The sequence below is a fragment of the Triturus cristatus genome, chromosome 3_2 (genome assembly GCF_964204655.1).
Source record: "Triturus cristatus chromosome 3_2, aTriCri1.1, whole genome shotgun sequence".
Taxonomy (NCBI): domain Eukaryota; kingdom Metazoa; phylum Chordata; class Amphibia; order Caudata; family Salamandridae; genus Triturus; species Triturus cristatus.
In genome coordinates, this window is record NC_140584.1 from 699,008,281 (window position 1) to 699,035,160 (window position 26,880).

Here is a 26,880-nt window from a genome sequence, read left to right on the forward strand (position 1 = left end):
AAACCATTTTCTTCTCCGGCAGTTTCCAGGCAGGTGGCGAGAAGATACAGGGTGGCACCTGGAGATCCAGATTTTCTTTCAACACACCCGTCTCTAGAGAGCCTGGTTGTGCAGGCGTCCTGTTCAAAGCATGCTTCAGGGGCGTTCCCTCAGTCTCCTGCTGATAGGGATTCCAAAAAGGTTGACCATCCGGCTAAGTATGGCGTTAAAGTCTACCAATGCCACGTGCTTGCTGGGTCATTATGTGCATGCATTAATGGACTCAATGAAGTCTTTAGCCCCTAAGCTGCCGGATAATGATAAAGCGTCCTTCATGGAGGTGGTCGCAGATACTCAAGCTGCTGCTAGACAAGTTATCCAATCGGGGCTTGATACAGCGGATTCAGTGGCGAGAATTATGGGCTCGTCTATAGCCACAAGAAGGCAGGCATGGTTCCGTTCATCTGGCTTCTCCACGGATGTTCAGGCCACATTGGTGGACTTGCCGTTTGGACAGAAGTTATTTGGAGAGAAAGCTGACTCCGCCCTTCAAAGATTTAAGGACAGTAGGGTGACTGCTAAATCTTTGGGTCTGCAAGCACCTGCTAAAGGATCTGGTTTAAAAAAAAATTAGGGGTTTCGGAAGGTCTTCATTTCGCTCCTTCCGACAGCCTCAGCAGCAGCAACAGAATCCCCTCTATAGGTCCTATAGAGGGAGACAAAGGGGTCGGAGAGGTTCTGGACGTAACCCCTCTTCTTCTTCCTCCTCCTCTGCTCCCAATGAGGCTTCAGGGAAGCAGCCCTAGATCCCCCATCCTGGATCATGTAAGACCTGTGGGGGGTCGGGTGTCCCACTTTCTGCGGGGTTGGAAATCTGTTACAACAGACCTTTGGGTTTTGAACCTCGTGGAGACTGGGTACGCCCTTCCCTTTCGGGAGTTTCCTCCCCCTTACCTTCCTTGCCAAGGTTACTGCTCAGAGGACCATCTGCTCCTTTTACAGAAGGAGGTTCTGGCTTTGTTTCAAAAAGGGGCGATGGAGGTGGTTCCGGAGCAGGAAAGGGGTCAGGGATGCTACTCCCGGTATTTCCTGATTCCCAAAAAGGACGGCAAATCCTGGATCTCAGAATCTTGAACTTTTACCTGAACTTTTACCTGAAACAGGAGAAATTAAAGATGCTGACCCTTGCGCTGGTTCTTCAGGCGTTGCAGCAAGGAGACTGGATGGGGTCGCTCGACTTGCAGGACGCGTACTTCCATGTCCCAATCCTGAAGTCGCACAGGAAGTATCTCCGTTTTACGTTTGTGTCGCAACATTACCAGTTTGCGGTCCTCCCGTTTGGTCTTACTACTGCACCTCGATTCTTCACAAAGGTGATGGCAGTGGTGGCTGCTCATCTCAGGATGTTGGGGTTCCAGTTTTCCCCTACCTGGACGACTGGCTTCTGAAGGCAGAGTCCCCAGAGATGGTGCAGCATCATCTGCAGGTAACATCTCGGCTGTTATTCGACTTGGGTTTTTCGATAAATGTGCCCCAAATCTCACCTGGTGCCCTCTCAACGCAACCTGTTCATAGGGGCGGTACTGGACACTACTGTGTGTCGAGCATTTCCTCCTCCTCAAAGAATTCTCTACATTCAGGAGATGGTCCCTTTATTCCACAATGGAGCCGTTGTTCCAGTTCTGAAGGTCCTTCGCCTGCTCGGTCTGTTCGCTTTCTGCATTCTGTTGGTCAGCCATGCACGCTGGCACATGAGGGCGCTCCAGTGGTGCCTCCGCAAGCAGTGGTATCAGCACAATGGAGATCTCAGGGAGTCGATCAGGATCTCCAGAGAAGCTGCAGCGGATCTATCTTGGTGGAGCGTGGAGGGCAATCTGTCTCAAGGGAAGCCCTTCCAGCTACCTCCATCGGTGGCCACGGTGATATCGAATGCCTCCACCTTAGGGTGGGGTGCTCATCTGGGGGATCTGGAGATCAAGGGTCTTTGGTCTCCAGAGGAAAGGTTGCTTCACATCAACCTTCTGGAATTGCGGGCGATTCGTTTGGCGCTCAAGGCCTTCCTCCCTTCCCTTCGCGGTCAGTCGGTTCAAGTCCTGACGGACAACACTACCGCGATGTGGTATGTCAACAAGCAGGGAGGAGTGGGGTCTCTTTGTCTCTGCAGAGAGGCCTTACGTCTATGGTCCTGGGCTCAAGACCATCAGATTTGTTTGATGGCAAATCATCTGGCCGGGGTGTTGAACGTACGTGCGGACAGTCTCAGTCGGCAGTTCTCCGCCGATCACGAGTGGAGGCTTCAACCGGAGGTGGTTCGCCTCTTCTTTCGGACGTGGGGAACTCCTCGGGTGGACCGGTTCGCCACTCGCGAGAACGCGCACTGCCCGTCTTTCTGCAGTCTCCAGTTTCCGAGGCAGGGAGCGTTAGGGGACGCGTTTCAGTTGAGTTGGGGCTCGCAACTCCTTTACGCGTTTCCTCCCATACCCTTGATTCCTCTGGTTCTGAGGAAGATTCGCCAAGACCGGGCCCAAGTCATATTGGTCGCCCCGGATTGGCCAAGAAGGGTGTGGTATACAGATCTTCTCCACCTCTCCTCGAGCCCTCCGCTCCGTCTCCCTCTGAGGGCAGACCTACTCTCGCAGTCGGAGGGGCAGGTTCTACACCCCCACCTCCAGAGCTTACACCTTCATGCCTGGAGATTGAACGGGGCAACCTGGATTCCTTCTCTCTCCCGCCTGATGTGGTGGATGTTATTTTATCGGCCAGGCGACACTCCACCAAGTCCATTTACTCCTACAGGTGGTCTAAGTTTGTGAAATGGTGTGGAGAGAGGTCCATCTTTCTAATGTGCTCCAGTTTGCTCTTTCCTTGACTCAGCAGGGCTGTGCTGTGGCCACGGTCAAGGGCTATCTTTCGGCGTTATCGGCTTTTCTATGCCTTCCTGATCAACCGTCACTGTTTAAATCTCCGGTTGTGCTGAGGTTTATCAAGCGCCTTACAAACTTGTTTGCTCCCACTCCCTTTGTAATGCCACAGTGGGACCTGAATCTTGTCTTAACTTTTCTGATGGGGTCCCCGTTTGAGCCTCATCATAGCTGTCCTTTGAGGCTGTTGTCCTTTAAGGTGGTCTTTCTTGTAGCCATAACCTCGGCAAGGAGGGTGAGTGAGCTTCAAGCTCTTAGTTCTAAACCCCCTTTTCTTACATTACATGCTGAAAGGAGGGTTCTCAGGACCAGGGCTGGTTTCCTGCCAAAAGTTGTTACTCCGTTTCATTTGGGGCAGTCTATTACTCCCTGTTTTTTATCCACCTCCTCATCCTTCCAAAGAGGAGAAAAGACTCCCATCGCCTGGATCCAAAGAGGGCTGTGAGTTTTTATGTGGACAGGACGAAAGACTTTCGTCTGGATGATCAGCTCTTCGTTGGCTATGTAGGTCATTCGAAAGGAAGAGCGGTGCACAAGCGCACCTTGTCGAGATGGATCATCCTTGCCATCAAGATCTGTTACGCCCTGGCTGGTAAGACTCCTCCTGAGGGTATTAGAGCTCATTCAACTAGAGCTAAATCATCTACATCTGCTTTGGCCCGGGGTGTTCCTGTGGCAGATATTTGTAAAGCCGCGACTTGGGCCTCCCTCCATACTTTCGCAAAGCATTATTGCTTGGACTCTGAGAGGAGGAGGGAGGGCCACTTCGCGCGCTCTGTGTTACAGGAGTTTCTGGTATAGGAAGGTGGACACCCTCCGGGAGTGGGGACTGCTGTGGGAATCTATTCACAAGGTGAGGAATCCACTGGCAGATGTATCCATCAGAAGAACAAGTTACTTACCTTCGGTAACGCTTTTTCTGGTGGATACAGTATCTGCCTGTGAATTCCTCACTGGCCCACCCGCCTCCCCGTTGTCCACCTTTTAATACCGTGAAAGAGGTCTTGTTTGAAATGTTGTTATACTTTCTTGTACATTTGTAGGAAATGCTGGGTTATTTAGCATTCCTTTTCTTTGTATACTATGTATATGTGGTTGTATATTGTATACTTTGAGTCTGTCGTTGGTTCACCTGTTCGCCTCGGAGGCACGGAAAAATGGGTGGAACTGACGTCATCACGCCGACGTGGTTCTCTTATGGCTCCGGTGACGTCATACGGAGTCGCGAGCGGAGCCGATGCATTATGACGTTGTCCACGTCGGCGTGGAGTGCTGGGGTAAAAAAGTTCAGTGGAATGCTGGCGCAGGGGATATTCACAAGGTGAGGAATCCACAGGCAGATACTGTATCCACCAGAAAAAGCATTACCGAAGGTAAGTAACTTGTTCATCTCTAACACATGGTGAGCATAATTTGTTACGTGGCTGCCTTCTGCTATAGACAGTCTTGTAATGGACAAGACCCCTCGGACGTCCACAACAACTGCTGCATTATGTGAATATACACTGTGAAGGTGCTGCTGCACTAATGGTCCCGATTTACATTGTCTCCCAAATGTCTTTCCGCAAATGTGGACATGTTCATGTAAGTGTCATCGAGTTCTCTTTGTAGGCCTTAAGGCTCTGAGCCATGATGTGGGGTATATGTAATCCTTCTGTGTTTTAGCTGTGTGCCCCTTGTTCTTGCTGTAATGTACTGTCTACCCTAAAAAAATCAATAAATACATGAAAAAAATAAAAAAAATATGTAAACTTACCTTGTTTTAATTTTGTATATAATTTTTTTTTTATTTTAGGAGTATAGGAGTTATATCATATATGCTCTTAACTGGCGAATCTCCATTTCTGGGAACAGATAAGCAAGAAACCTACCTCAACGTTTCTCAAGTTAATGTAGTTTATCCCGAAGAAACATTTGCATCTGTTTCTGAACTTGCTGTTGACTTCATGAAAACACTCCTTGTAAGGAATCCAGCGTAAGTAATAGTAATTTAAATTATTTGTGCAGTTGTATATAGATCCTTGAGTATTCCTATCAGCCAGGCCTGGGCATTTATTTATTTATTTTTAAATATCTTAACTCGTGGTCGGAGGAGTTCATCATGATTCTGTGGGTCGACTGCATTGTACATCTTAGTAATCTTCCGTTCGAAGAGGTTTGAGAGTTTATTGCTTCGGATGGGATGATGTTGTTGTTGGCAGCAATACATAGTTCTATTTCATTGTTTATCCTGCTAATTCATCAGTGTCAGCGAAGAATGAGAATCCTTCAGGAAAACATGAACTATCACTGGCAGAAAATATACAGAGAACGGGACAATATAATAAAAATCACCCCTGACATGAAACCAGTAGTGCAATGGAATTTAAAGAAAGAAAATATTTTCAGAGTACAGTCTTGAGTACCATTGAAGCCTTAAATATTCCTTACTACAGGTGATTTTCTATCAGGAAGAGGAGCACACATGCTGAGCATGAGCATCGGTAGCTCATAGTTCAAAAAGGAGTCACAGTGCCACATCACCCTTCTGGGACCCAGGGCTGTCAGATGGGTACTCAAAATATTTATCCCTACATTGGAAAACATCCACAATATGATCAGAAAGGAAAATACTACCACTGTGTATTGTCTATAAACAGGGATATGAGCAATCGGCAACAATGTTGATTGTCAACAGAGCATGCATGAGGTCATCCAACAATGTGGTGGATGGCCTGAGGAGGCATTACTTCAACTCTCACAAGTGGGAATTTAACAACATGCCACTGCTTTTAGTATTCCAAACTTGGGCTTCTCCACTATGGCACATGTCTTGGATGGCCTTGCCCAGGCTTAGAAGAAAATGTGTTAACCAGAGTGTTTTGCAAGATCAAAAGGGAACGCGCATGAAAGTCCCGATAGCCCCAGCGTGGGTTCTCATTGTTCTGGGACATGTCAATTCGAAGTCAAATTCACTTCAAGTCAGGTGATAGACTGCTTTAAACGAGCAAAGGACGAGTACTTCACAACCCTCGCTCCCTTCAGGCAGTGACCTGGCTTATCAGGTCCTAGAGTTTGGACATTTACGAATGCTTGAGGACTGTAAAAAGATAATGCGATCTGCTCCTTCAAGCATCAAAACCTATAATATGTATTCGAAAAAATGTGTTATATGGGCAGAGAAAGAAAGACGAAATCCTCTTCAGATGTCCCCTCCTCAGTTTCTTCTCTGCTTGATGAATTTAGCTGAGTCAGTCTAGTCTATCTTTTGCATCCAATAAAGATCATCTGGCTGCAGTTATAAGATTTATGAGATCCGCAAAGACAATGGTATTGTATTCTGAAAGAATAATGTAGTTGTTCCTAAGAGGTTCATTTTTAGCATTCCCTGCCAAATAAAGTTCGTTTTCCATCAGAATGGGAGCTCAATACAGTTTTAGCAGCATTAATTTGTGCACATTTTGAGCCACTCTGCAAAGCTGCCATAAAACGCCTCTTACAGTAGGCTGTTTTTCTAGCGATTACTTCAGCTAGGAGAGACAGGCTTTACTGCAAATAACCGTATCTGTGCCTTTTCAGAGACAAAGTATCATACTCTAGTTCCTACAGCATTTCACATCTGTCAAAATATTTAGTTTTTAATATTTTTTATGAATCCAACCACACCAGCAGAAAGTGTTGCACTTCCTAGACATCAAAAGATCTTTCAAATTCTGTTGTCGCAGCAATAAAGATTATTGTCAAACAGATCAGCTTTTTGTAGCTTTCGAACAAAGTCCGATCCAGAACAAAACAAACTTTGGCTAGATGCATTGTTGCTTGCATTCCCTTAGCACATACTTCTGTGAACGGACCACTTTTCAAAGCAATCGGAGCTCACTCAACTAGGGCTATTGCTTCTTCATCAGATCTTTTCACAGGAATTCCACTTAAGGAAATTTGTAAAGCAGCAATGTAAAGGACAACACATGTTTTCAAAAAGCAATGCATTATCGACATTAGCATGGACTTAAAACAAGCCTTATGCCTGTATTCCACTGTAATTTTATAATATACTGCTTTGGTATTATTAATTCAAGCTTTTAAATTTATAAAAGATCCGATGCTAGAGAAGTAAAATTGTTATTTGCTTGTGCTTCTCCACCATTGGCAGCTTTAATAGATTCACGTGCAACCCATCCACTTCCCCATTTTATGAGGCATGCCCTAATAAGGGTAACACCATGGACTTTTAATTTCAATGTTATTGACTGTAAATGTACACTGCTATGTTAACATTGTTTGTGGAGGGTTCGTAGTTGACGACTGGTTATAATTTAAGCATGTAAATCCAGTATAGATGGCAATGCTGGAGAAGAACAAGTTACTTACCTTCGGTAACGCTTTTTCTGGTGGATACAGTATCTGCCTGTGGATTCCTCACCTTGTGAATATCCCCTGCGCCAGCAACATTCGGAAACTTTTGTAACAGTCCACGCCGATGAGGTCGAAGACGACGTCGCAGAGACACGGCTCCGCTCGCGACTCTGCTGACGTCACCGGTTCCATGAGAAGACCTCGTCGGCGTGATGACGTCAGTTCCGCCCTTTTTTCCGTGCCTTCGAGGCACACGGACGGACTGACAGCAATATATACACAGTACATAATATACAAATTAACACACACAGTGTGGAGAATAAATAGAAAGGCAAAAGAAATAACACAATGGGGGCGCTAGGTGGCGCACAAGCGGAATGGCCGCACTTTTGTGAGGTTCCCGCAGGCTGACTTTTTAATCAGATATTTATCCTGTATCACTTGATCTAAAACTGATATGGCCGAGTGAGAAATGTACCTGACCTTCTGCTGATTCCGGCGATATCAGAAACTGGAGAAAGCCGCTCCGATTCCCAAGCGATCTGGAGCGGAGCGAGAAGACCGAGAGCGAACTCCCTGGTTCGTGGAACTGAACGCCGGCGCGGAGCATTACGGGAGGCGCGAGGCCTGTGACGCCTGGAGAGGCTGGACGCTGCGCCTGAAGGCGTCAAACAGAGGCGACTAAATATCTCGGCGCCCGGGATTGCTCCTGCCTACAGCACGATCTCTCAGGACCTCCGGTGAGAGGAGCCGGCAGCTGGGCAGCACCGGTGGAGAGATAGGACGGGAGGAGACTGAGCCGCTGTTGGGGTCGACGGCGGCAGCTGCGGGCATCGGCCGCGATGCGGCGGACCTCCGACCCCCAAAGCCACCAGCGCGCATGGTGCTAGCGGAGCACTTGTGAGGACTGTTGGCATTATTGGCGGCTTCGGGGGCGGAGGGACTACCCAAGCGGCACCCGGCGCCAGCCTCGTGTGCGTGGGCGGGCGGGCCGTCCGGGATACACGGACACCGCGCCATTGACTGGCAGTGGACAGCGCCGCAGTGCCTAGCGCCAAGCGGAGACGGTGGAATCAGTTCCCTGCACCAAGGCATAATAACCCGGAGCTGGCCGGCTGCTACACCAAGTGAGGTGGAGGTAGAGGAGCTCTCCTGACCTATCGTGGCGAACTCGGAGAGCGTGTTGAAGGGCCCGCCACTAGGGGCCTGGGCGAGGGTTGGAAATCGGCGCTCAGCAGGTAGATGAGGCCAGAATCTACGCACGACAGCCTTCAAGTTAACAGATCACCATATAGGCACCCTGACACACGAGGAAGGGCGCCTGGGCGGAGAGCGCACTAAGGAGCACATTCTTGGTAGTCAGTGTGGTGTGCCCACACAGCCGGATCCGGTCCTCTCTCTCCGTCACACTGGGCCCGAGTTGCACTGAGACAGGGCCACCCGTGGCTGGAGGCTGAAACGATCAGCAGCAGAAGGTCTAGGGGAGAATATTCAACTCATCCAGGAAAACGACAGCTGCGGCTGTAACCCGAGGCTAGATGGGGAAGACGGACGCCCGCCAGTCGCGACTCACGTTTGATGCCAAAAAATCGGCGCGACCACAAAATGTAGGGCCTGATGCCGGGGCGGAAGCGGCGCAGGCGGCACTGGACCCTGCGGCGGAGGATAGCCTGGGTGCATTGCTGCTGGAGATGAAACGAGGGTTCGCTGATATCGGTGGGAAAATGGACACAATGGTGACAAGGATGGATGCCATAGCACATACCTTGGAAGGCCACGAGACGTGGCTGCAAGAGGCTGAACAACGTATATCCAATGTTGAAGATACCGCGGAGCAAGCACAGAAAACGACGGCGCAGCTTGATAAGCTGCTCAAAATCATTGCAGCCAAGAATGAGGATTTAGAAGCGTGCAGCCGCAGGAATAATATCCGCGTTTTGGGGATACCGGAAAGCACCAACACGGGGAAGATGGAGGTGTATATTGAGAAGCTACTAACTGCTCTCTTGGGCCGCGGCCGCGGCCGCCTCCGGGGGGAGTGCCCAGGCCCATCTGAACTACAGGGATAGGGATGTCTCACTACGAATTGCTAGAGAGCGGAGAGACTTGTCGTATGAGGGAGTGTCCTTTACAATGTTCCCGGATTTCACGATGCATGTACAGGACGAACGTCACAAATTCTTAGCAGTGAAACAAAAATTGAGACAGGCAGGGATAGGCTATGCCCTCTTGTATCCCGCGCGTCTCCGCATCACGGGAAGCAGATGGTCTATACCACGCCGCAACAACTGGAGGAGTTCCTGAAAACATTGAAGAAGCAGCCGAAGGCGACATCGCGACAGGAGGAACTAAGACACTCTCCCTCTCCAGAAGGGAATTGACAGCAGAAGCAGGGAGAAAACGGACGAGATTGCTAACCAGCAAGAAATCGCCATGCCCCGCTCGTGCTAATTGTGGGGATGAACGGCGGAAGATATGGCTTCCACCCTGGGGGGTGGAGTTCCACCCTTGGAGTGTGAATTGTCAAGCGATGCTCTAAACGCAAAGACAGTCAGCCACCCTCGAACACTGACCGGACGCTTGAGGTTCAGACAAGCACAACCGGACGGTTTAGAGGCAGTCGTGAGTCACCTGGGGAGTTACCCCGTCGGGGAATACCCTTTTTGCATGGCTTTTTGTTTATCTTCTTGTCCTGCCTGTAAATGTTCCTCACGGTTTCACACCGGAGGGGACTACACTTAGATTAATACAGGAGGGACTAACGGGAGTTGGGGCGGGGTTGGGATGCATAATTCTGGCATGTTTGGGGTGCTTCAGTGGGAGGGGGAGGGGCGGGCGATTAAAAAGAGTTTAATAGTATGGCAGCGGGCAGTGTCGGGCAGAGGAGGAGGTTTCCAAGGTCACCCAAAACTTAAGATGCAAGTCCTTAACACTAAAGATTCGGCTGGAATTGATGGGTAATAGAGATGCAGGGTAATAACAATATACTGAGAGTGCTGACCTGGAACATTAGAGGACTAGGAGATGAGCGGAAACAGAGGCAGGTGCTAGCATTTTTGGACAGGCAACAAATAAATGTAGCGATGCTGCAAGAGACCCACTTAGCTCCGAGGGCAGGTAATAACTTTGCGAGCAAATGGGCGGGACATCGCTTCTTTTCGTCATACTCGTCATATGCCCGGGGAGTGGCGATACTGTTCAAGAAACGGGTTCGATTTGAACAGATAGGAGTGATGGAAGACACGCAAGGCAGATACATCATAGTGTAGGGGAGGATGGGTAAAGATACTGTTACCTTTGTAAACTGTTATGGCTCTAATGTGGATCGCCCGCAATTTTTCAATGCCCTGTGGAGTGAAATACTAACTATTGGTTCTACTCACATAATATGGGGAGGGGATTTCAATGCAGTAAGTACTCCAGCCCCACCTGGATAGGTCGCATGCTGCGCCGCATCACTATAACAGAGCGCAGGAGGCGTTACAAGGTATTCTTAAAGAAGGAGGTCTTAAGGATAGCTGGAGGCACCTACATCCACAGGGGAGGGAAGGCACTCACTTTACCTCATATAGAGGGACTTGGGCCAGGATTGATTGTTGTCTGCTGTCGAGGGGGCTGGGATCAGGTCTACGCAACGTGATGCACTTGGCTAAAACTTTCTCTGACCATTGCCCGGTAAAAGTGACACTGACCATGCCGGGTTACGGTGCTCCTAGGCCGAGTTGGCGGCTGCAACCCACGGCCCTACTGGATATGGTCTTTCAAGCTGAGCTGGGGGAGGAGATTCAGGATTTTTTTAGGAGAAACAAAGGATCGGTAGACAGTGTAGAAGTGATATGGGAGGCGTTTAAAGTGACTATACGAGGCTTCTGCCACTCCAAAAGCTTCGGTGTGCTGCGGGACTTGCAACGCACACTGCAACGGTTAGAACAGGACTTGAAGGGCTTGGAACGCAGAATGGAGGGAGGAGAGGTTGGGCAAATACAGAAAGCCTTCCGAGAGAAAATAACGGAATACGAGGAAGCGGCGCAGCGGGAGGCGAAACATAGAGGGCGCCACTGGGTAGCTCGTAGATATGAGGAAGGGGAGAGGCCAGGGAAGGCACTGGCGGCGATAACCAGATTTCCCCGTCATGCGTCGCACATCTTGGAAATACAGGCCCTCGGGGAAACGCCAACATGAGACTCACTGGAAATTCTGGACACGTTTTACACTCATTATAAAAGACTGTATACATCTCAGAGGCAGGGACCGCTTGATTTAGATGACTTTTTGGGAGAGGTAACACTCGGATGGCTAGGTGACACACAGAGGGAGTTTTTGCGCCTCCCGTTTGAGTTGGATGAAATAAAAGAAGCAATCATGCAATTGCAAAATGGTAAGGCGCCGGGGTCAGATGGTTTACCAGCCGAATTCTATCAAAGTTATATCAACATCATGGCACCGGTGCTTAAAGAGGTTTATGAAGAATCCCTGGAGGTGGGGAGATTGCCTCTCTCAATGCGGGAGGCGGTAGTCACTTCTTTGCTGAAACCAGGGAAACACCCGGAGTCGTGCGATTCATATTGACCGCTGTCGTTTCTGAATTGTGACACCAAGGTCTTAGCGAAGGTATTGGCGAACCGCCTGACCCTTCTTATGTATAAATTGATACTTCCAGACCAATCCGGGTTCGTGCCGGGAAGGGCGACGTCTCATAACCTCCGGACCCAGTTCTCGCTAATTCAGACGGTGGCACCGGAGTTCCCGCTTGTCGCGGTGTTTCTGGATGCCACCAAGGCATTTAACTCGGTGGAATGGGATTACCTATTTGGGATACTGCAGAGGATGGGCTTCCCTCGTCTTTATCTATCGTGGCTACAATTATTGTACAACCAACCTTCGGCCAGAATCTTAATTAATGGGTACTTATCTCAGCGGCTATTGATAACCAGGGGGACCCGTCAGGGATGGCTGTTATCCCCGCTCTTATTTGCCATAGCAGTGGAACCACTGGCTTCCCGTCTGCGGCAGGTCCACCAGGATAAGGCGTTTCGCTGCTGTCTTAGGCAGATATTGATATCCCTCTACGAGGACGACATCACGCTCTATGTAAGGGATCCCTGTTAGACCTGTCAGCCCTTTGGGTGGTCCCTCCTCATCATTATTTATTTTGTCCCACTTTTGCCTCAAACCCTGTTTGAATTTTTCCTTTTTGGGAACCACCAGACTTTTTAGTGTTGCTACAGATTCAGGGAGCCATTTTAGCTACCCCTGAAACTTCTGTCTGAGGGCCTGGAGCACAAAATGGTGGCCACCTGTGACATCACCAGCATCCACTGGAACCTACCAGCACCTTCCAGAACATTCCAGGAGATTCCAGAACCCTGTGACCGTTGGAGGCGGTTTAGAATGTTGGGAGGTTAAGTCAGAGAGTTGGCAGTTGGAGCTGGCAGTTGGCACCTGACTGGTGAAGAGAGAGGAGCACAACAGTGAAGGAGGAAGGAGTGAAGCAGCAGGGGTGGAAACTTGTGCCTGGAGTGGGGTCCATAAACCCACCCTTGATACTTGTCCCTACTGATGGATCCCAGCCTATAGCCCTGTGTGGGAAGAAGACAGAAGAAACTTATCCTAAGGACCTGGACAGCAGGAACAGGCCTTAGAACCAAGAAAACAGCAAGATTCTGACCTGAGAACTGGTTTCCCTGGAGTCCGGCGTCGAGTAGCCTGAAGACCTGGAGCCCGAGGTGGAGAAGCGGCGCTGACTGAAGTAGCAGACGTCGTACCCGGAGCCGCCTGAGGTCGTGAGAGGGCGCCGACGGAGGTCGTGAGGAATACCAGAGGTCGAGGAGGAAGTGAACCGAGGTCGAGCGAGCGGCGTCATCGGAGGAGTGAAGTCCGCCCTCCGGAGTCGTCGGAGACCGAGGTAGAGGAGCACCGGAGGTCGGGAGTGAGGATCGCACTCCGGAGTCGCCCGGAGCCTGTGAGGAGGAGCACCGGAGGTCGGGGGTGAGGATCGCACCCCGGAGTCGCCGGAAGTCGACATCGAGGCCAGGCCGGCCGACGTCATCGGAGCCGAGAGCGCCATCGGACCGGAGCCGCCCGAAGTCGACATCGTGAAGAGACTGCCCGACGCCGTCGAATCGGAGGTCGAGATCGAACCGAGGCCACCGACCTCGGACCGGAACCGCCTGCCGGCGTCGTCAAAGAACTGACATTGTGCCGAGGCCGCCGAGACCGAACCGGAACCGCCTCACGGCGTCGACACGACTCCAGCGGCGTCGGAACATCAGAAAAAGGGCAGTAAGTGGAGTAGAGGGCGCCTAAGGCCCTGTGGAGACCTGAGAGACTGCTCTAAGGGGCTAGGGAGGTGCTGAAACCAACCTGACTGTGCAAGGGGTGGACTGGGACTAACCTAGAGAGAGGTTGTGTGGAGAGAGAAAGCCAGGGCACTGGTATTCCCCCCCTTTGATCTACCTCAGCTTAGGCCTCAGCCTTGTCCCAGCCAGGGAGTAGCCCCCCTCAAGCCTTCCACAACCCTACAAGCTGTGCCTGGGCCAAATCTGCCCTTAAGAATTGAAGTGTCATCTGATTACATGAGTGTTGCTGTATACTTTTAATTATTTATTGGGGATACTGTATTTATTGAGTTTTTACCTATTTATTGCTGCACTATATTTATAGGTCCACAGGACTTGATGGTGTACAATATTTATTGGTACAGTATTTATTGCCTCAAAGTATTTAATTGTCTGTATATATTGCACTTGTATTTATGCCCTGTTATTTATGATCACCCCTATTTATTTCATCAAACAGCCAGTATTTATTTGACCGGCACTATTTAAATTTGTATATTGTGATTGTCTTATTTATTTTTCCAATCAGCAACTAAGAGAAAAAGATAAAGAAAGAATATTTTCATAATTTTTACGGTGTAGAGTCGTTTTTGGAACGGATGCACGCATGGTTCTTGTATGGGTATATTGTATGCTTAGCACTGCGCCTGTTTCCTGACCACTCGAGCCAAGCTACCACAGTGTGTTCGGGGAGTCCACCACCACCCTGCGGAGTGGGAGTGGGCGTTTCCAACATAAATTGGTGGCAGCGGTGGGATAGAGCTGTGCCTACGTATACTCAACAATAACTGTGGGTAGTCCATAGGCCTACACCGGGAGTTTTCTCAAAGCGGCCTTCCTAATTGTGGGTTTTTGTTTTTTCCAAATTTACTCTGGTGGTGGGAGGAGGTATTATTAAAGGTACCCCCCTGCATTGTTACTGCACAAAACCTGTCCTCTAACCTGAGTGGGCAAGATGGAGTTTGTACTAGAGAATCTAGAAACGTACACTGTGGCCCAACTCAGGGAGTTTTGCCAGCGGGAGGGGGTGTACTGTCCCCCAGGAGCAAAGAAGGGTGCACTCCAAACCAGCTTAAGGGCTTGGGGGGAGGCACGCCGAGAAAGCAAGGCTGAGGAGGAAGACCGGGATGGAGAGCCTGACCCCGAGGGGGCTGAGATGTACCAACCTGAGGTGGGGAACCTGTCAGCAGGGCCCAGGACACTTTCTAGGAAGGGCAGCACTGTCTCTAGCGGGGGCTTATCCAGCGTGGAGTTAGCAGATCGGAGAGAGAAAAGACAGCTCACATGGGATTTAGCAAAGCTGGAGAAGGAGAAGGAGGAACAGAGGTTGGCTCATGAGACGGAGAAAGAGAGGATGGCTCATGAGATAAGACTGAAAGAGATAGAGCTTCAGATCCTAAGAATTGGAGCACCAACTGTTCCTAATGGTGGCAGCCAAATCCAAGAGTCCACCAGGGAACCCAAACCTTACCTGCCAAAGGACATAGTAGCTAGCTATGGGGCGGGTGACGACATCGCCAAGTGGCTAGCAGCCTATGAGGTCTCGTTGAGGGCCCATGGGGTTCCGGTGAAGTACTGGGGAGGGGGATTGTATAAGTACATGCCTCCAGCTGGTAGGGATGCTTTATTGGCCCTCGAAGAGGATGAGCAGACCCACTACCCCACCATGAAACTGGCGCTCATCAGAAAGTTTGGACTAACACCTGAAAAGTACAGACAGAAGTTCAGGGGTAGTCACAAGCTGGGCACACAGAATTGGGTGGACTTCCTGGACTATGCAAAGAAGGCACTAGAAGGTTGGATTCAGGGCAGTGAAGTAAGGAACTACGAGGAGTTGTTCGACCTAGTACTGAAGGAACACCTACTCGAGAAATGTTTCCCTGAACTGCGGCAACACCTGGTGGATAGCAAGCTGACCAGCCCCCGGAAGCTTGCTGAGGAGGCGGACATTTGGGCTAGTACCCGGGTGTCCACAAGGGGGACTGGAGGGGATACTCAAAAGGCCGGACAGGGCGCCCCCCAGAAGAAAGAAGGAGGGGAAAAGAAAAAGGAGTTCTCCAAAGGCCCCCAAAATAACTTCCAAGGGAAGGGAACAGGATTCACCTCTAAGGCTAACCCACCCAGAAACCCTAATCCTGGCCAGAGTCAGCAGCCAAGGGTTGTCCATTGCTACGAGTGCGGTGGCGTTGGACACTATAAAGGAGATCCGAAGTGTCAGAAACGATCACCCCCTCCCACTGGAGGAAAGACCCCCGGAGTAGCTAGTGTAGTGCTCGGGGAGGAGATGCCCTTAACTAAGGGAAGGGAGTGGGCGGGTGTCACTTTAGTGTCCCTGGGAGAACGGGAGATGGTTCCTAAGATCCAGGTGCCCGCCAATACCGCAAAGTATGGGCAGTGGATCACCATCAACGGCCAAAGAGGGGAGGCTCTGAGAGACACAGGAGCCAGTATGACTATGGTGCGTAGCCAACTGGTGTCTCCAGAGCAGGTAATTCCCGATGTACTCCACCCAGCCGCGATGGCTGACGGCAGAACAGGTCACTATCCAGTGGCCGAGGTTCCCTTTGAATGGGGGGGGGTTGCAGGTTCACTTCGAGTTGCCGTAAGCCCTGCCGTGCCAGTCGATTGTCTGCTGGGCAATGACATGGAGCACAACGCTTGGAAGGAGGTGGAATACCGGACTCACACCGAGATGCTGGGTACACCTGACTGGGCCTGTGTTAGCACAAGGTCCGCGACTACCCGAAGAGGGAGTTCATTCCGGCTGGAGCCTGGAACAAAGGCCCAGCCAGCTGCCAGTCAAGGGAAGAACCGAGGACAGGAGGAGCCTGCCTCGGCGTCTCCACCCCGTAGGACGGATAGGCCACCGGAGGTGGTGGACCAGGAGTCTGCGGAGGGGGACGTTACCAACCTGGAGGACCTACCCATCCCGGCCGAGTGGCCCGTGGAGGGAGGCCCGTCCAGGGAGGAATTCTGCCAGGGCCAGAGGGAGTGCCCTACCCTTGAGGGGCTGAGGCGACAGGCCGAAGCCCAGGCAGCAGGGAACGTTGAAGGGAACTACAGTGTTTACTGGGAGGATGGCCTCCTCTACAGTGAACCCAAGGCACCCCTACATGGATCGTCACGAGCCTTGGTAGTTCCTCAACGTTATCAAGCCTTCCTTTTGGAGTTGGCTCACGAGATACCATTGGCAGGACACCTGGGGCAAGACAAGACCTTCGCCCGTCTTGTCCCACACTTTTATTGGCCTCAGATGAAAGTGTCGTCCGATACCTACTGCCGGACATGTGTGTCTTGCCAAGCCAGTGGGAAAACAGGGGTGAAGCTGAAAGCTCCCCTGGAACCACTTCCTGTCGTTAGCACCCCCTTTGAAAGGGTGGGCATCGACATTGTGGGTCCGTTAGATCCGCCAACATCAGCTGGTCACAGGTTTATCCTGGTCCTGGTGGATCATGCCACACGGTACCCAGAGGCAATACCTCTGAGGACCATAACAGCACCTGTTGTGGCTAGGGCCCTGATGGGAATCTTTACCCGAGTGGGTTTTCCCAAGGAAGTTGTGTCCGACAGGGGGACCAACTTCATGTCAGCGTATATGCGGGCAATGTGGAAGGAGTGTGGAGTGACGTACCGGTTCACCACTCCTTACCACCCCCAGACCAATGGTCTGGTGGAGAGGTTTAACAAAACCTTGAAGGGCATGATCAGAAGTCTGCCTGAAAGCCTGCGGAGGAAATGGGACGTCCTCCTACCCTGTTTACTTTTTTCATACAGGGAAGTGCCACAGAAGGGAGTGGGCTTCAGCCCCTTCGAGCTTCTGTATGGGCACCCTGTACGTGGACCTCTTAACCTGGTGAGAGACGGATGGGAAAGAACTCCCAGAAAGCTCCCCCAGGATGTGGTGAGCTACATGCTGGCCTTCCGGAGCCAAATGGCTAAGTTGTGGAAGCAAGCTTCTGACAACTTGGAAGCCAGCCAAGCAGTAATGAAGGCGTGGTATGACCACAACGCTCACCCGGTGGAGTTGGAGCCTGGCCAGAAGGTGTGGGTGATCGAACCAGGAGAGCTTAGTGCCCTCCAGGATCGCTGGTCAGGACCCTTTGAGGTGTTGGAGAAGAAGGGTAAGGCTACCTACTTGGTGGACCTGAAGACCCCTCGTCAGCCCCTGCGGGTGCTGCATGCCAACCGCCTCAAACCCCACCACGAGAGGCCCGAAGTCATCTTGATGATGGTGACTGACGGAGGAGAGGACGTGGAAAGCGAGCCTCTCCCTGATCTGTTTGCGTCTCAGGAAAAGGATGGGTCGGTGGAGGGAGTGATTCTCTCCCCATCTCTAACTCCTGAACAGCAGGAGGACTGTCGCCAGGCCCTGGGGCAGTACTCTGCGTTGTTCTCCCTTGTCCCGGGTAGGACTCACCTGTGCGTCCATGACGTGGACACAGGAGACAGCCCACCTGTGAAGTCCAAGATCTACCGGATGTCAGACAAGGTGAAGGCCAGCATTCATAGTGAGGTCACTAAGATGCTGGAGCTAGGAGTGATTGAACCTTCTAGCAGCCCCTGGTCCAGTCCGGTGGTGTTAGTACCAAAAGCTGCACCACCGGGTGCCCAACCAGAACTGAGGTTCTGTGTGGACTACCGGGGACTGAATTCAGTGACAAAGACTGATGCACATCCGATCCCTAGGGCGGATGAATTAATTGACCGGCTGGGAGCTGCCCAATATCTAAGTACCTTTGACCTTACCTCTGGGTACTGGCAGATCTCTTTGACTGATGGAGCAAGGGAAAGGTCAGCCTTCTCCACGCCCAATGGCCACTACCAGTTCTGTGTGATGCCCTTTGGGCTCAAGAACGCACCTGCCACGTTTCAGCGCCTGGTAAACCAGATCCTCACCGGGATGGAGAGTTTCTCTGCTGCTTATCTGGATGACATAGCCGTCTTCAGTAACAGCTGGGAGGATCACTTGCGTCACCTGCAAGCTGTTCTCCAGGCCCTGAGACAAGCTGGATTGACGATCAAGGCCAGCAAGTGCCAGATCGGGCAGGGGTCGGTAGTGTACCTTGGACACTTGGTGGGTAGGGGAACGGTGCAACCCCTCCAGGCGAAGATCGAGGCCATCATGGCCTGGGAACCCCCCAAGACACAGACTGAGGTCCGAGCATTTTTGGGCCTCACGGGATACTACCGCCGCTTCGTGAAGGGGTACGGTACCATCGTAGCCCCCCTCACGGAGCTCACGTCCAAGAAACAACCTCGACGGGTAGTCTGGACGGAGGCTTGTCAGCAAGCCTTTGAGAAATTGAAGAAAGCCATGTGCGAGGCCCCGGTCTTAAGGGCCCCAGACTTTTCCAAGAAGTTCATTGTCCAGACAGATGCATCAGAACATGGCATTGGGGCAGTGTTATCGCAACTCAACGAAGAGGGTCTGGATCAACCCGTGGTCTTCCTATCCCGGAGACTACTTCCCAGGGAACAGAAGTGGAGTGCAATAGAGCGTGAAGCCTTTGCAGTGGTATGGGCTCTGAAGAAGTTGCGGCCATACCTGTTTGGCTCGCACTTCCTAGTTCAGACCGACCACCGACCCCTTCGTTGGCTGATGCAAATGAAGGGGGAGAATCCCAAGTTGTTGAGGTGGTCTATTTCCCTACAGGGGATGGACTTTCAGGTGGAACATCGGCCTGGAGTGGACCACGCCAATGCAGACGGTCTCTCGGTATTTCCGCCTTAGTGATGAGAACTCCCAAGGGGTTGGGTAGCTCTCCCCACTTTCAGCTGGGGGGGACGCGTGTTAGACCTGTCAGCCCTTTGGGTGGTCCCTCCTCATCATTATTTATTTTGTCCCACTTTTGCCTCAAACCCTGTTTGAATTTTTCCTTTTTGGGAACCACCAGACTTTTTAGTGTTGCTACAGATTCAGGGAGCCATTTTAGCTACCCCTGAAACTTCTGTCTGAGGGCCTGGAGCACAAAATGGTGGCCACCTGTGACATCACCAGCATCCACTGGAACCTACCAGCACCTTCCAGAACATTCCAGGAGATTCCAGAACCCTGTGACCGTTGGAGGCGGTTTAGAATGTTGGGAGGTTAAGTCAGAGAGTTGGCAGTTGGAGCTGGCAGTTGGCACCTGACTGGTGAAGAGAGAGGAGCACAACAGTGAAGGAGGAAGGAGTGAAGCAGCAGGGGTGGAAACTTGTGCCTGGAGTGGGGTCCATAAACCCACCCTTGATACTTGTCCCTACTGATGGATCCCAGCCTATAGCCCTGTGTGGGAAGAAGACAGAAGAAACTTATCCTAAGGACCTGGACAGCAGGAACAGGCCTTAGAACCAAGAAAACAGCAAGATTCTGACCTGAGAACTGGTTTCCCTGGAGTCCGGCGTCGAGTAGCCTGAAGACCTGGAGCCCGAGGTGGAGAAGCGGCGCTGACTGAAGTAGCAGACGTCGTACCCGGAGCCGCCTGAGGTCGTGAGAGGGCGCCGACGGAGGTCGTGAGGAATACCAGAGGTCGAGGAGGAAGTGAACCGAGGTCGAGCGAGCGGCGTCATCGAAGGAGTGAAGTCCGCCCTCCGGAGTCGTCGGAGACCGAGGTAGAGGAGCACCGGAGGTCGGGAGTGAGGATCGCACTCCGGAGTCGCCCGGAGCCTGTGAGGAGGAGCACCGGAGGTCGGGGGTGAGGATCGCACCCCGTAGTCGCCGGAAGTCGACATCGAGGCCAGGCCGGCCGACGTCATCGGAGCCGAGAGCGCCATCGGACCGGAGCCGCCCGAAGTCGACATCGTGAAGAGACTGCCCGACGCCGTCGAATCGGAGGTCGAGATCGAACCGAGGCCACCGACCTCGGACCGGAACCGCCTGCCGGCGTCGTCAAAGAACTGACATTGTGCCGAGGCCGCCGAGACCGAACCGGAACCGCCTCACGGCGTCGACACGACTCCAGCGGTGTCGGAACATCAGAAAAAGGGCAGTAAGTGGAGTAGAGGGCGCCTAAGGCCCTGTGGAGACCTGAGAGACTGCTCTAAGGGGCTAGGGAGGTGCTGAAACCAACCTGACTGTGCAAGGGGTGGACTGGGACTAACCTAGAGAGAGGTTGTGTGGAGAGAGAAAGCCAGGGCACTGGTATTCCCCCCTTTGATCTACCTCAGCTTAGGCCTCAGCCTTGTCCCAGCCAGGGAGTAGCCCCCCTCAAGCCTTCCACAACCCTACAAGCTGTGCCTGGGCCAAATCTGCCCTTAAGAATTGAAGTGTCATCTGATTACATGAGTGTTGCTGTATACTTTTAATTATTTATTGGGGATACTGTATTTATTGAGTTTTTACCTATTTATTGCTGCACTATATTTATAGGTCCACAGGACTTGATGGTGTACAATATTTATTGGTACAGTATTTATTGCCTCAAAGTATTTAATTGTCTGTATATATTGCACTTGTATTTATGCCCTGTTATTTATGATCACCCCTATTTATTTCATCAAACAGCCAGTATTTATTTGACCGGCACTATTTAAATTTGTATATTGTGATTGTCTTATTTATTTTTCCAATCAGCAACTAAGAGAAAAAGATAAAGAAAGAATATTTTCATAATTTTTACGGTGTAGAGTCGTTTTTGGAACGGATGCACGCATGGTTCTTGTATGGGTATATTGTATGCTTAGCACTGCGCCTGTTTCCTGACCACTCGAGCCAAGCTACCACAGTGTGTTCGGGGAGTCCACCACCACCCTGCGGAGTGGGAGTGGGCGTTTCCAACATAAATTGGTGGCAGCGGTGGGATCACTTGCGTCACCTGCAAGCTGTTCTCCAGGCCCTGAGACAAGCTGTCTTAGGCAGATATTGATATCCCTCTACGAGGACGACATCACGCTCTATGTAAGGGATCCCCAAGTCAATATCAATCCCTTGTTAAGGGAGTTCATACGCTTCGTGGGCTGTCTGGGGTGGATATTAATTGGGGGAAATCCCAAGTGTTCCCCCTTACGGAAGCGGTCGCCCCGTTCCCACTCAATTTCCCACTGGAGTGGTGCCATGATGATCTAAAGTACCTGGGGGTACAGATTACCAGGGATAAGGATGAGACTATAAGAGGGAATTATGGTACAGCTATAGAGCGCCTAGGTACGAATGTGACACGCTGGATCTCCTTACCCCTTTTATTGGCTGGAAGGGCGTCCATTATAAAAATGATAATACTCCCGCAATTCCTCTACTTATTCCTAAATGTACCCTATCATCCTGGGAAGCAGTTTTTCCAACGTTTGCGTTCCGAGCTTACTAGGCTGCTGTGGTGAGGGAAGCAACCGCGATTGAAATGGTCCATATTGACCAGACCGTATGATCAAGGAGGGTTTAACATTCCTGACTTTGAGGTGTACTTCCTGTGTGCACAGGCACATTATGCCTACTATTGGATCTGCCCACCTCGCTATATGCCGCAAGTTGCAGCGGAGGACTGGCTAGCGGACCCAATACCGCTGAATGGCCTTATACACAGCACGACGCGTGCTCGAACAGAGCCGGCCACCACAATAACTGGCACGGTGGATGCATGGTGCCAGATAGCAAAACACCTGAATATACCTTTCATATACTCTCCCAGGTTACCCCTCACATATCATCCCGACCTCTCGCTGCTGCAGGAGAAGGGATTTCGGGATCTCTGTCAGCGAGCACATATTAGCACGTGGGGAGACCTGTTTCATGAAGGACAATTACGTACACAGGCAGAGTTCATGCAAGAAATGACATATTCCTCCCTAGATATGTTTTTATATGTGCGACTGTGGCAGGGAATGAGGGCGCTACTCCCAGACTTCCCACGAGAACCAGAGTGTCTAGAGCCATTACATCAGATGTTAGGGTCCAAGGATGGAAGACACCTTGTGTCTGGGTTATATCACAAGATACACGCGCATGGAGGGCTGCCTGCTGGCTCGGCTAGGCAGCATTGGGAGGAAGACATAGGACAGAACATCACGGATGAACAGTGGAGATATTGTTGCCTCCAAACAGCGCAGATCTCGGCAAGGTGCAGGCTGAGAATAATACACTATAAATATTTGCACAGACTATATTATACACCAGTGAAAAAACTCAGATTTAAGTTAACGAATAGTGATCGGTGCGAAAGGTGTAGGCAGCCAGAGCAGGATTTCTACACTTAGCATGGGAATGTGCACGTATACAGGAATACTGGGACCAGGTGTTTACAGCATTAGAGAAGATGGTTGATATCAGCATAGACCGAGACCTGCTTATTGCGCTATTAGGATACACCAAACAGCATAGCCATAGCAATATCCTTATTGTTAGCAAAGCGGAGGGTGGCATGTAGATCGGGGGAGAGGCCGTGCACCGAAGTTTAAGGAATGGTTAGCAGATTTATTGTATTGTCAAGGGCAGAACACTACGTATGCTGAACTGCTGCCACATGCCTCTAAGCCTAAAGACATTTGGGGGCCGCTACAGGGCTATCTCCTGGCCCAGGACTCTGAGAGCACATGCACCTAATGGAATGCGTCATAATTGAAGGGGATAAGTAGATGTTTGAAGTACATGTGATTTTGGACTATGATGCATGTAGATCTGAGATGCTACTCACGAAGCTCATGGGTCATCTCCATTTACAGCAATATGTGTGTTTGGATATGCTATCCGATATAGCGTGGGGCATAGGAAACCGAATACTCATGTAAGAAGCAGATTATAATGCCTGCCATATGTTTGTACTGTTTTGTATCGTAAAAATAAAGTTTAAAAAAAAAAAGAATTAACACAATGCCTTAGACAGTAACAAATAAATTTTGAAACACCATCATCAGAATTGTAGATATACAAGGGTGGACAACGGGGAGGCAGGTGGGTCAATGAGGAATCCAGAGGAAGATACTGTATCCACCAGATAAAGCGTTATCGAAGGTAAGTAACTTGTTCTTCTGCTGGATACATCTGCCAGTGGATTCCTCACCTTGTGAAAAGATTCCCACAGCAGTCCCACTCCCGGAGGAGGGTGTCCACCCTTCTATACCAGAAAGTTCTGAAGGACGGAACGAGCAAAGTGTCTGTCCCTCCTCACCTCGGAATCCAAGCAGTAATGCTTCGCGAAAGTGTGGAGGGAGGCCCAAGTTGCCGCCCTACAAATGTCCTCCACAGGAACACCTCTAGACAAAGCAGAAGTGGAAGACTTTGCTCTAGTAGAATGAGCCCTTAAACCCTCTGGAGGTTCCTTACCAGCCAAAGAGTAGCATATCTTGATGCACAAGACAATCCATCTGGAAAGGGTGCGCTTGTGCACCCCTCTGCCTTTCCTGCAGCCAACAAAGCCCACGAAGAGCTGGTCAAGTCGAAAATCTTTTGTCCTGTCAAGGTAGAAGCTCACCGCCCTCTTAGGGTGCAAGCGGTGAAATCGCTCCTCCTCCTCCTTGGAAGGGTGAGGGGGAGGATAGAAGGTAGGGATGGTAATGGACTGCCCCAGATGGAAGAGAGTTACCACTTTAGGCAGAAAAGCAGCCCTGGTCCTGAGTACCATCCTTTCAGCATGAATGGTCAAGAATGGGGGTTTTGAACTCTGAGCTTGAAGCTCACTTACCCTCCTTGCCGAGGTGATTGCAATGAGAATACCGTCTTGAAAGACAACCGTCTCAAGGGACACTTGTGTAAGGGCTCAAAGGGAGAACCCATCAGATAAGTTAAGGCAAGATTTAAGTCCCATTGAGGCACAATAAAAGGAGTAGGAGGAAACTTGTTTGTAGGCCTTTCAGAAATCGTAAAACAATAGGCGATTTGAACAAGGATGGCTGATCCGGCAAGCAAAGGAATGCCGACATAGCCGATAAGTATCCCTTTACAGTGGCTACAGCAAAGCCTTGCTGAGCAAGAGAAAGGGCAAACTGCAGAATGTCAGATAAACGAGCCCTCAAAGGATCAATTGACTTCTCCCCACACCAGAGCACAAATTTAGACCACCTATAGGAATAGATAGATTTGGTGGAATGATGTCTGGCAGACAAAATTACATCTACCACATCTGGCGGGAGAGAAAAAGAATTCAGGCTGCCCCGTTCAATCTCCAGGCATGAAGGTGTAAGCTCTGGAGGTGGGGGTGTAGAACCTGTCCCTCCGACTGCGAGAGGAGGTCTGCCCTCAGAGGGAGACGGAGCGGAGGGCACGAGGAGAAGTGGAGAAGATCTGTGTACCCCACCCTTCTTGGCCAATCCGGGGCGATCAATATGACTTGGGCCCGGTCTTGGCGATTCTTCCTCAGAACCCGAAGAAACAAGGGTATGGGAGGAAACGCGTAAAGGAGATGCGAGTCCCATCCCAACTGAAACGCGTCCCCCAACGCTCCCTGAATCGGATACTGGAGACTGCAGAATGACGGGCAGTGAGCATTCTCGTGAGTGGCAAACAGGTCCACCCGAGGGGTTCCCCACATCCGGAAAACGTGACGAACCACCTCTGGATGAAGCCTCCACTCGTGGTCGGCGGAGAACTGCCGACTGAGACTGTCTGCACGTACGTTCAGAACCCCGTCCAGATGATTTGCCTTCAGACAAATCTGATGATCCTGAGCCCAGGACCAGAGACGCAGAGCCTCTCTGCAGAGACAAAGAGACCCCACTCCTCCTTGCTTGTTGACATACCACATCGCGGCAGTGTTGTCCGTCAGGACTTGAACCGACTGACCGCAAAGGGAAGGGAGAAAGGCCATGAGCGCCAAACGCATCGCCCGCAATTCCAGAAGGTTGATGTGAAGCAACCTTTACTCCGGAGACCAAAGACCCTTGATCTCCAGATCCCCCAAATGAGCACCCCACCCTAAAGTGGATGCATCCGTTATTACTGTGGCCACCGATGGAGGTAGATGAAAGGGCTTTCCTTGAGACAGATTGCCCTCCACGCTCCAACCAAGACAGATTTGCTGCAGTTTCTTCGGAGATCCTCACAGACTCCCTGAGATCTCCTTTGTGCTGATACCACTGCCTGCGGAGGCACCACTAGAGGGCCCTCGTGCCAGCGTGCATGGTTGACCAACAGAATGCAGGAAGCAAACAGACCAAGCAGGCGAAGGACCTTCAGGACTGGAACGACCGCTCCATTGTAAAACAAGGGAATCATTTCCTGTATGTCGAGAATCCTTTGTGGAGGAGGGAATGCCCGGCACACAGTAGTGTCCAGTACCGCCCCTATGAACAGGTTGCGCTGAGTGGGCACCAGGTGAGATTTGGGTACGTTTATCAAAAAACCCAATTTGTACAACAGCTGAGTTGTAACCTGCAGATGAGGAAGCACCTTCTCTGGCGACTACGCTTTGATCAGCCAGTCATCCAGATAGGGGAAAACTGAAATCCCCGACCTTCTGAGATGGGCTGCCACCACTGCCATCACCTTCGTGAAGACTCTAGGTGCAGTAGTAAGACCAAACGGAAGGACCGCAAATTGATAATGCTGCGACCCTACCGTAAACCGGAGATACTTCCTGTGCGACTTCAGGCTGGGGATGTGGAAATACGCATCCTGCAAGTCGATCGACACCATCCAGTCCTCCTGTTGCAGCGCTTGAAGAACCTGCGCAAGGGTGAGCATCTTGAACTTCTCTTGCCTCAGAAAAAAATTCAAGATCCTGAGGTCCAATATTGGACGCAATCTGCCGTCCTTTTTCGGAATCCAGAAATACCGGGAGTAGCATCCCTGACCCCTCTCCTGCTCTGGAACCACCTCTATCGCACCTTTTTTTTAGTAACGTTAGGACTTCACGGTGATCCTCTGAGCAAGCCCCTTGACAAGGAGGGTAATTTGGAGGAAATTCCCGAAAGGGAAGGGCGTACCCATTTTCTACAAGATCTAGAACCCAAAGGTCTGTAGTAACCAATTCCCAATCTTGTAGAAAATGGGTAAGCCGGCCCCCCACAGGACCAGCGTGATCCAGAATGGTGGATCTAGGGCTGCTTTGCAGTGGTGGGAGGGGCTGAGGAGGAAGAGGAGGAGGAGGAGAGCTGTCGACCTCGAGTGCGACCCCTGATTCTGCCTCGGCAGCTCTTATGCAGAGTGCTTTGCTGCTGCTGCTGGGGCTGTCTGTAAGAACGAAAGGGCGATCTTCCAAAGCCCCTGTACCTCTTGAACGAACATTTCGGGTGAGATTGAAGGCCCAAAGATTTAGCCGTGGCCTTACTCTCTTTAAACCGTTCAAGCGCAGCATCCGCTTTCTTGCCAAAGAGTCCGGAGTCATCAAAAGGCAAGTCCAATAGCGTTGACTGGACATCAGGGGAGAATTCTGAAGATTTAAGCCACGCACTCCTCCTGG

At 51.0% G+C, this 26,880-nt stretch overlaps 1 protein-coding gene across 1 annotated transcript in view; it reads left to right on the top strand.

The window, feature by feature from the left end:
* STK17B (serine/threonine kinase 17b) overlaps positions 1 to 26,880 on the top strand; it is a 132,013-nt gene that overhangs the window by 94,993 nt on the left and 10,140 nt on the right. The window contains exon 7 of the mRNA XM_085648763.1: positions 4,696 to 4,875. Within this exon, the coding sequence (XP_085504889.1) occupies positions 4,696 to 4,875 (180 nt within the window). The remainder of the gene's footprint in view (positions 1 to 4,695; positions 4,876 to 26,880) is intronic.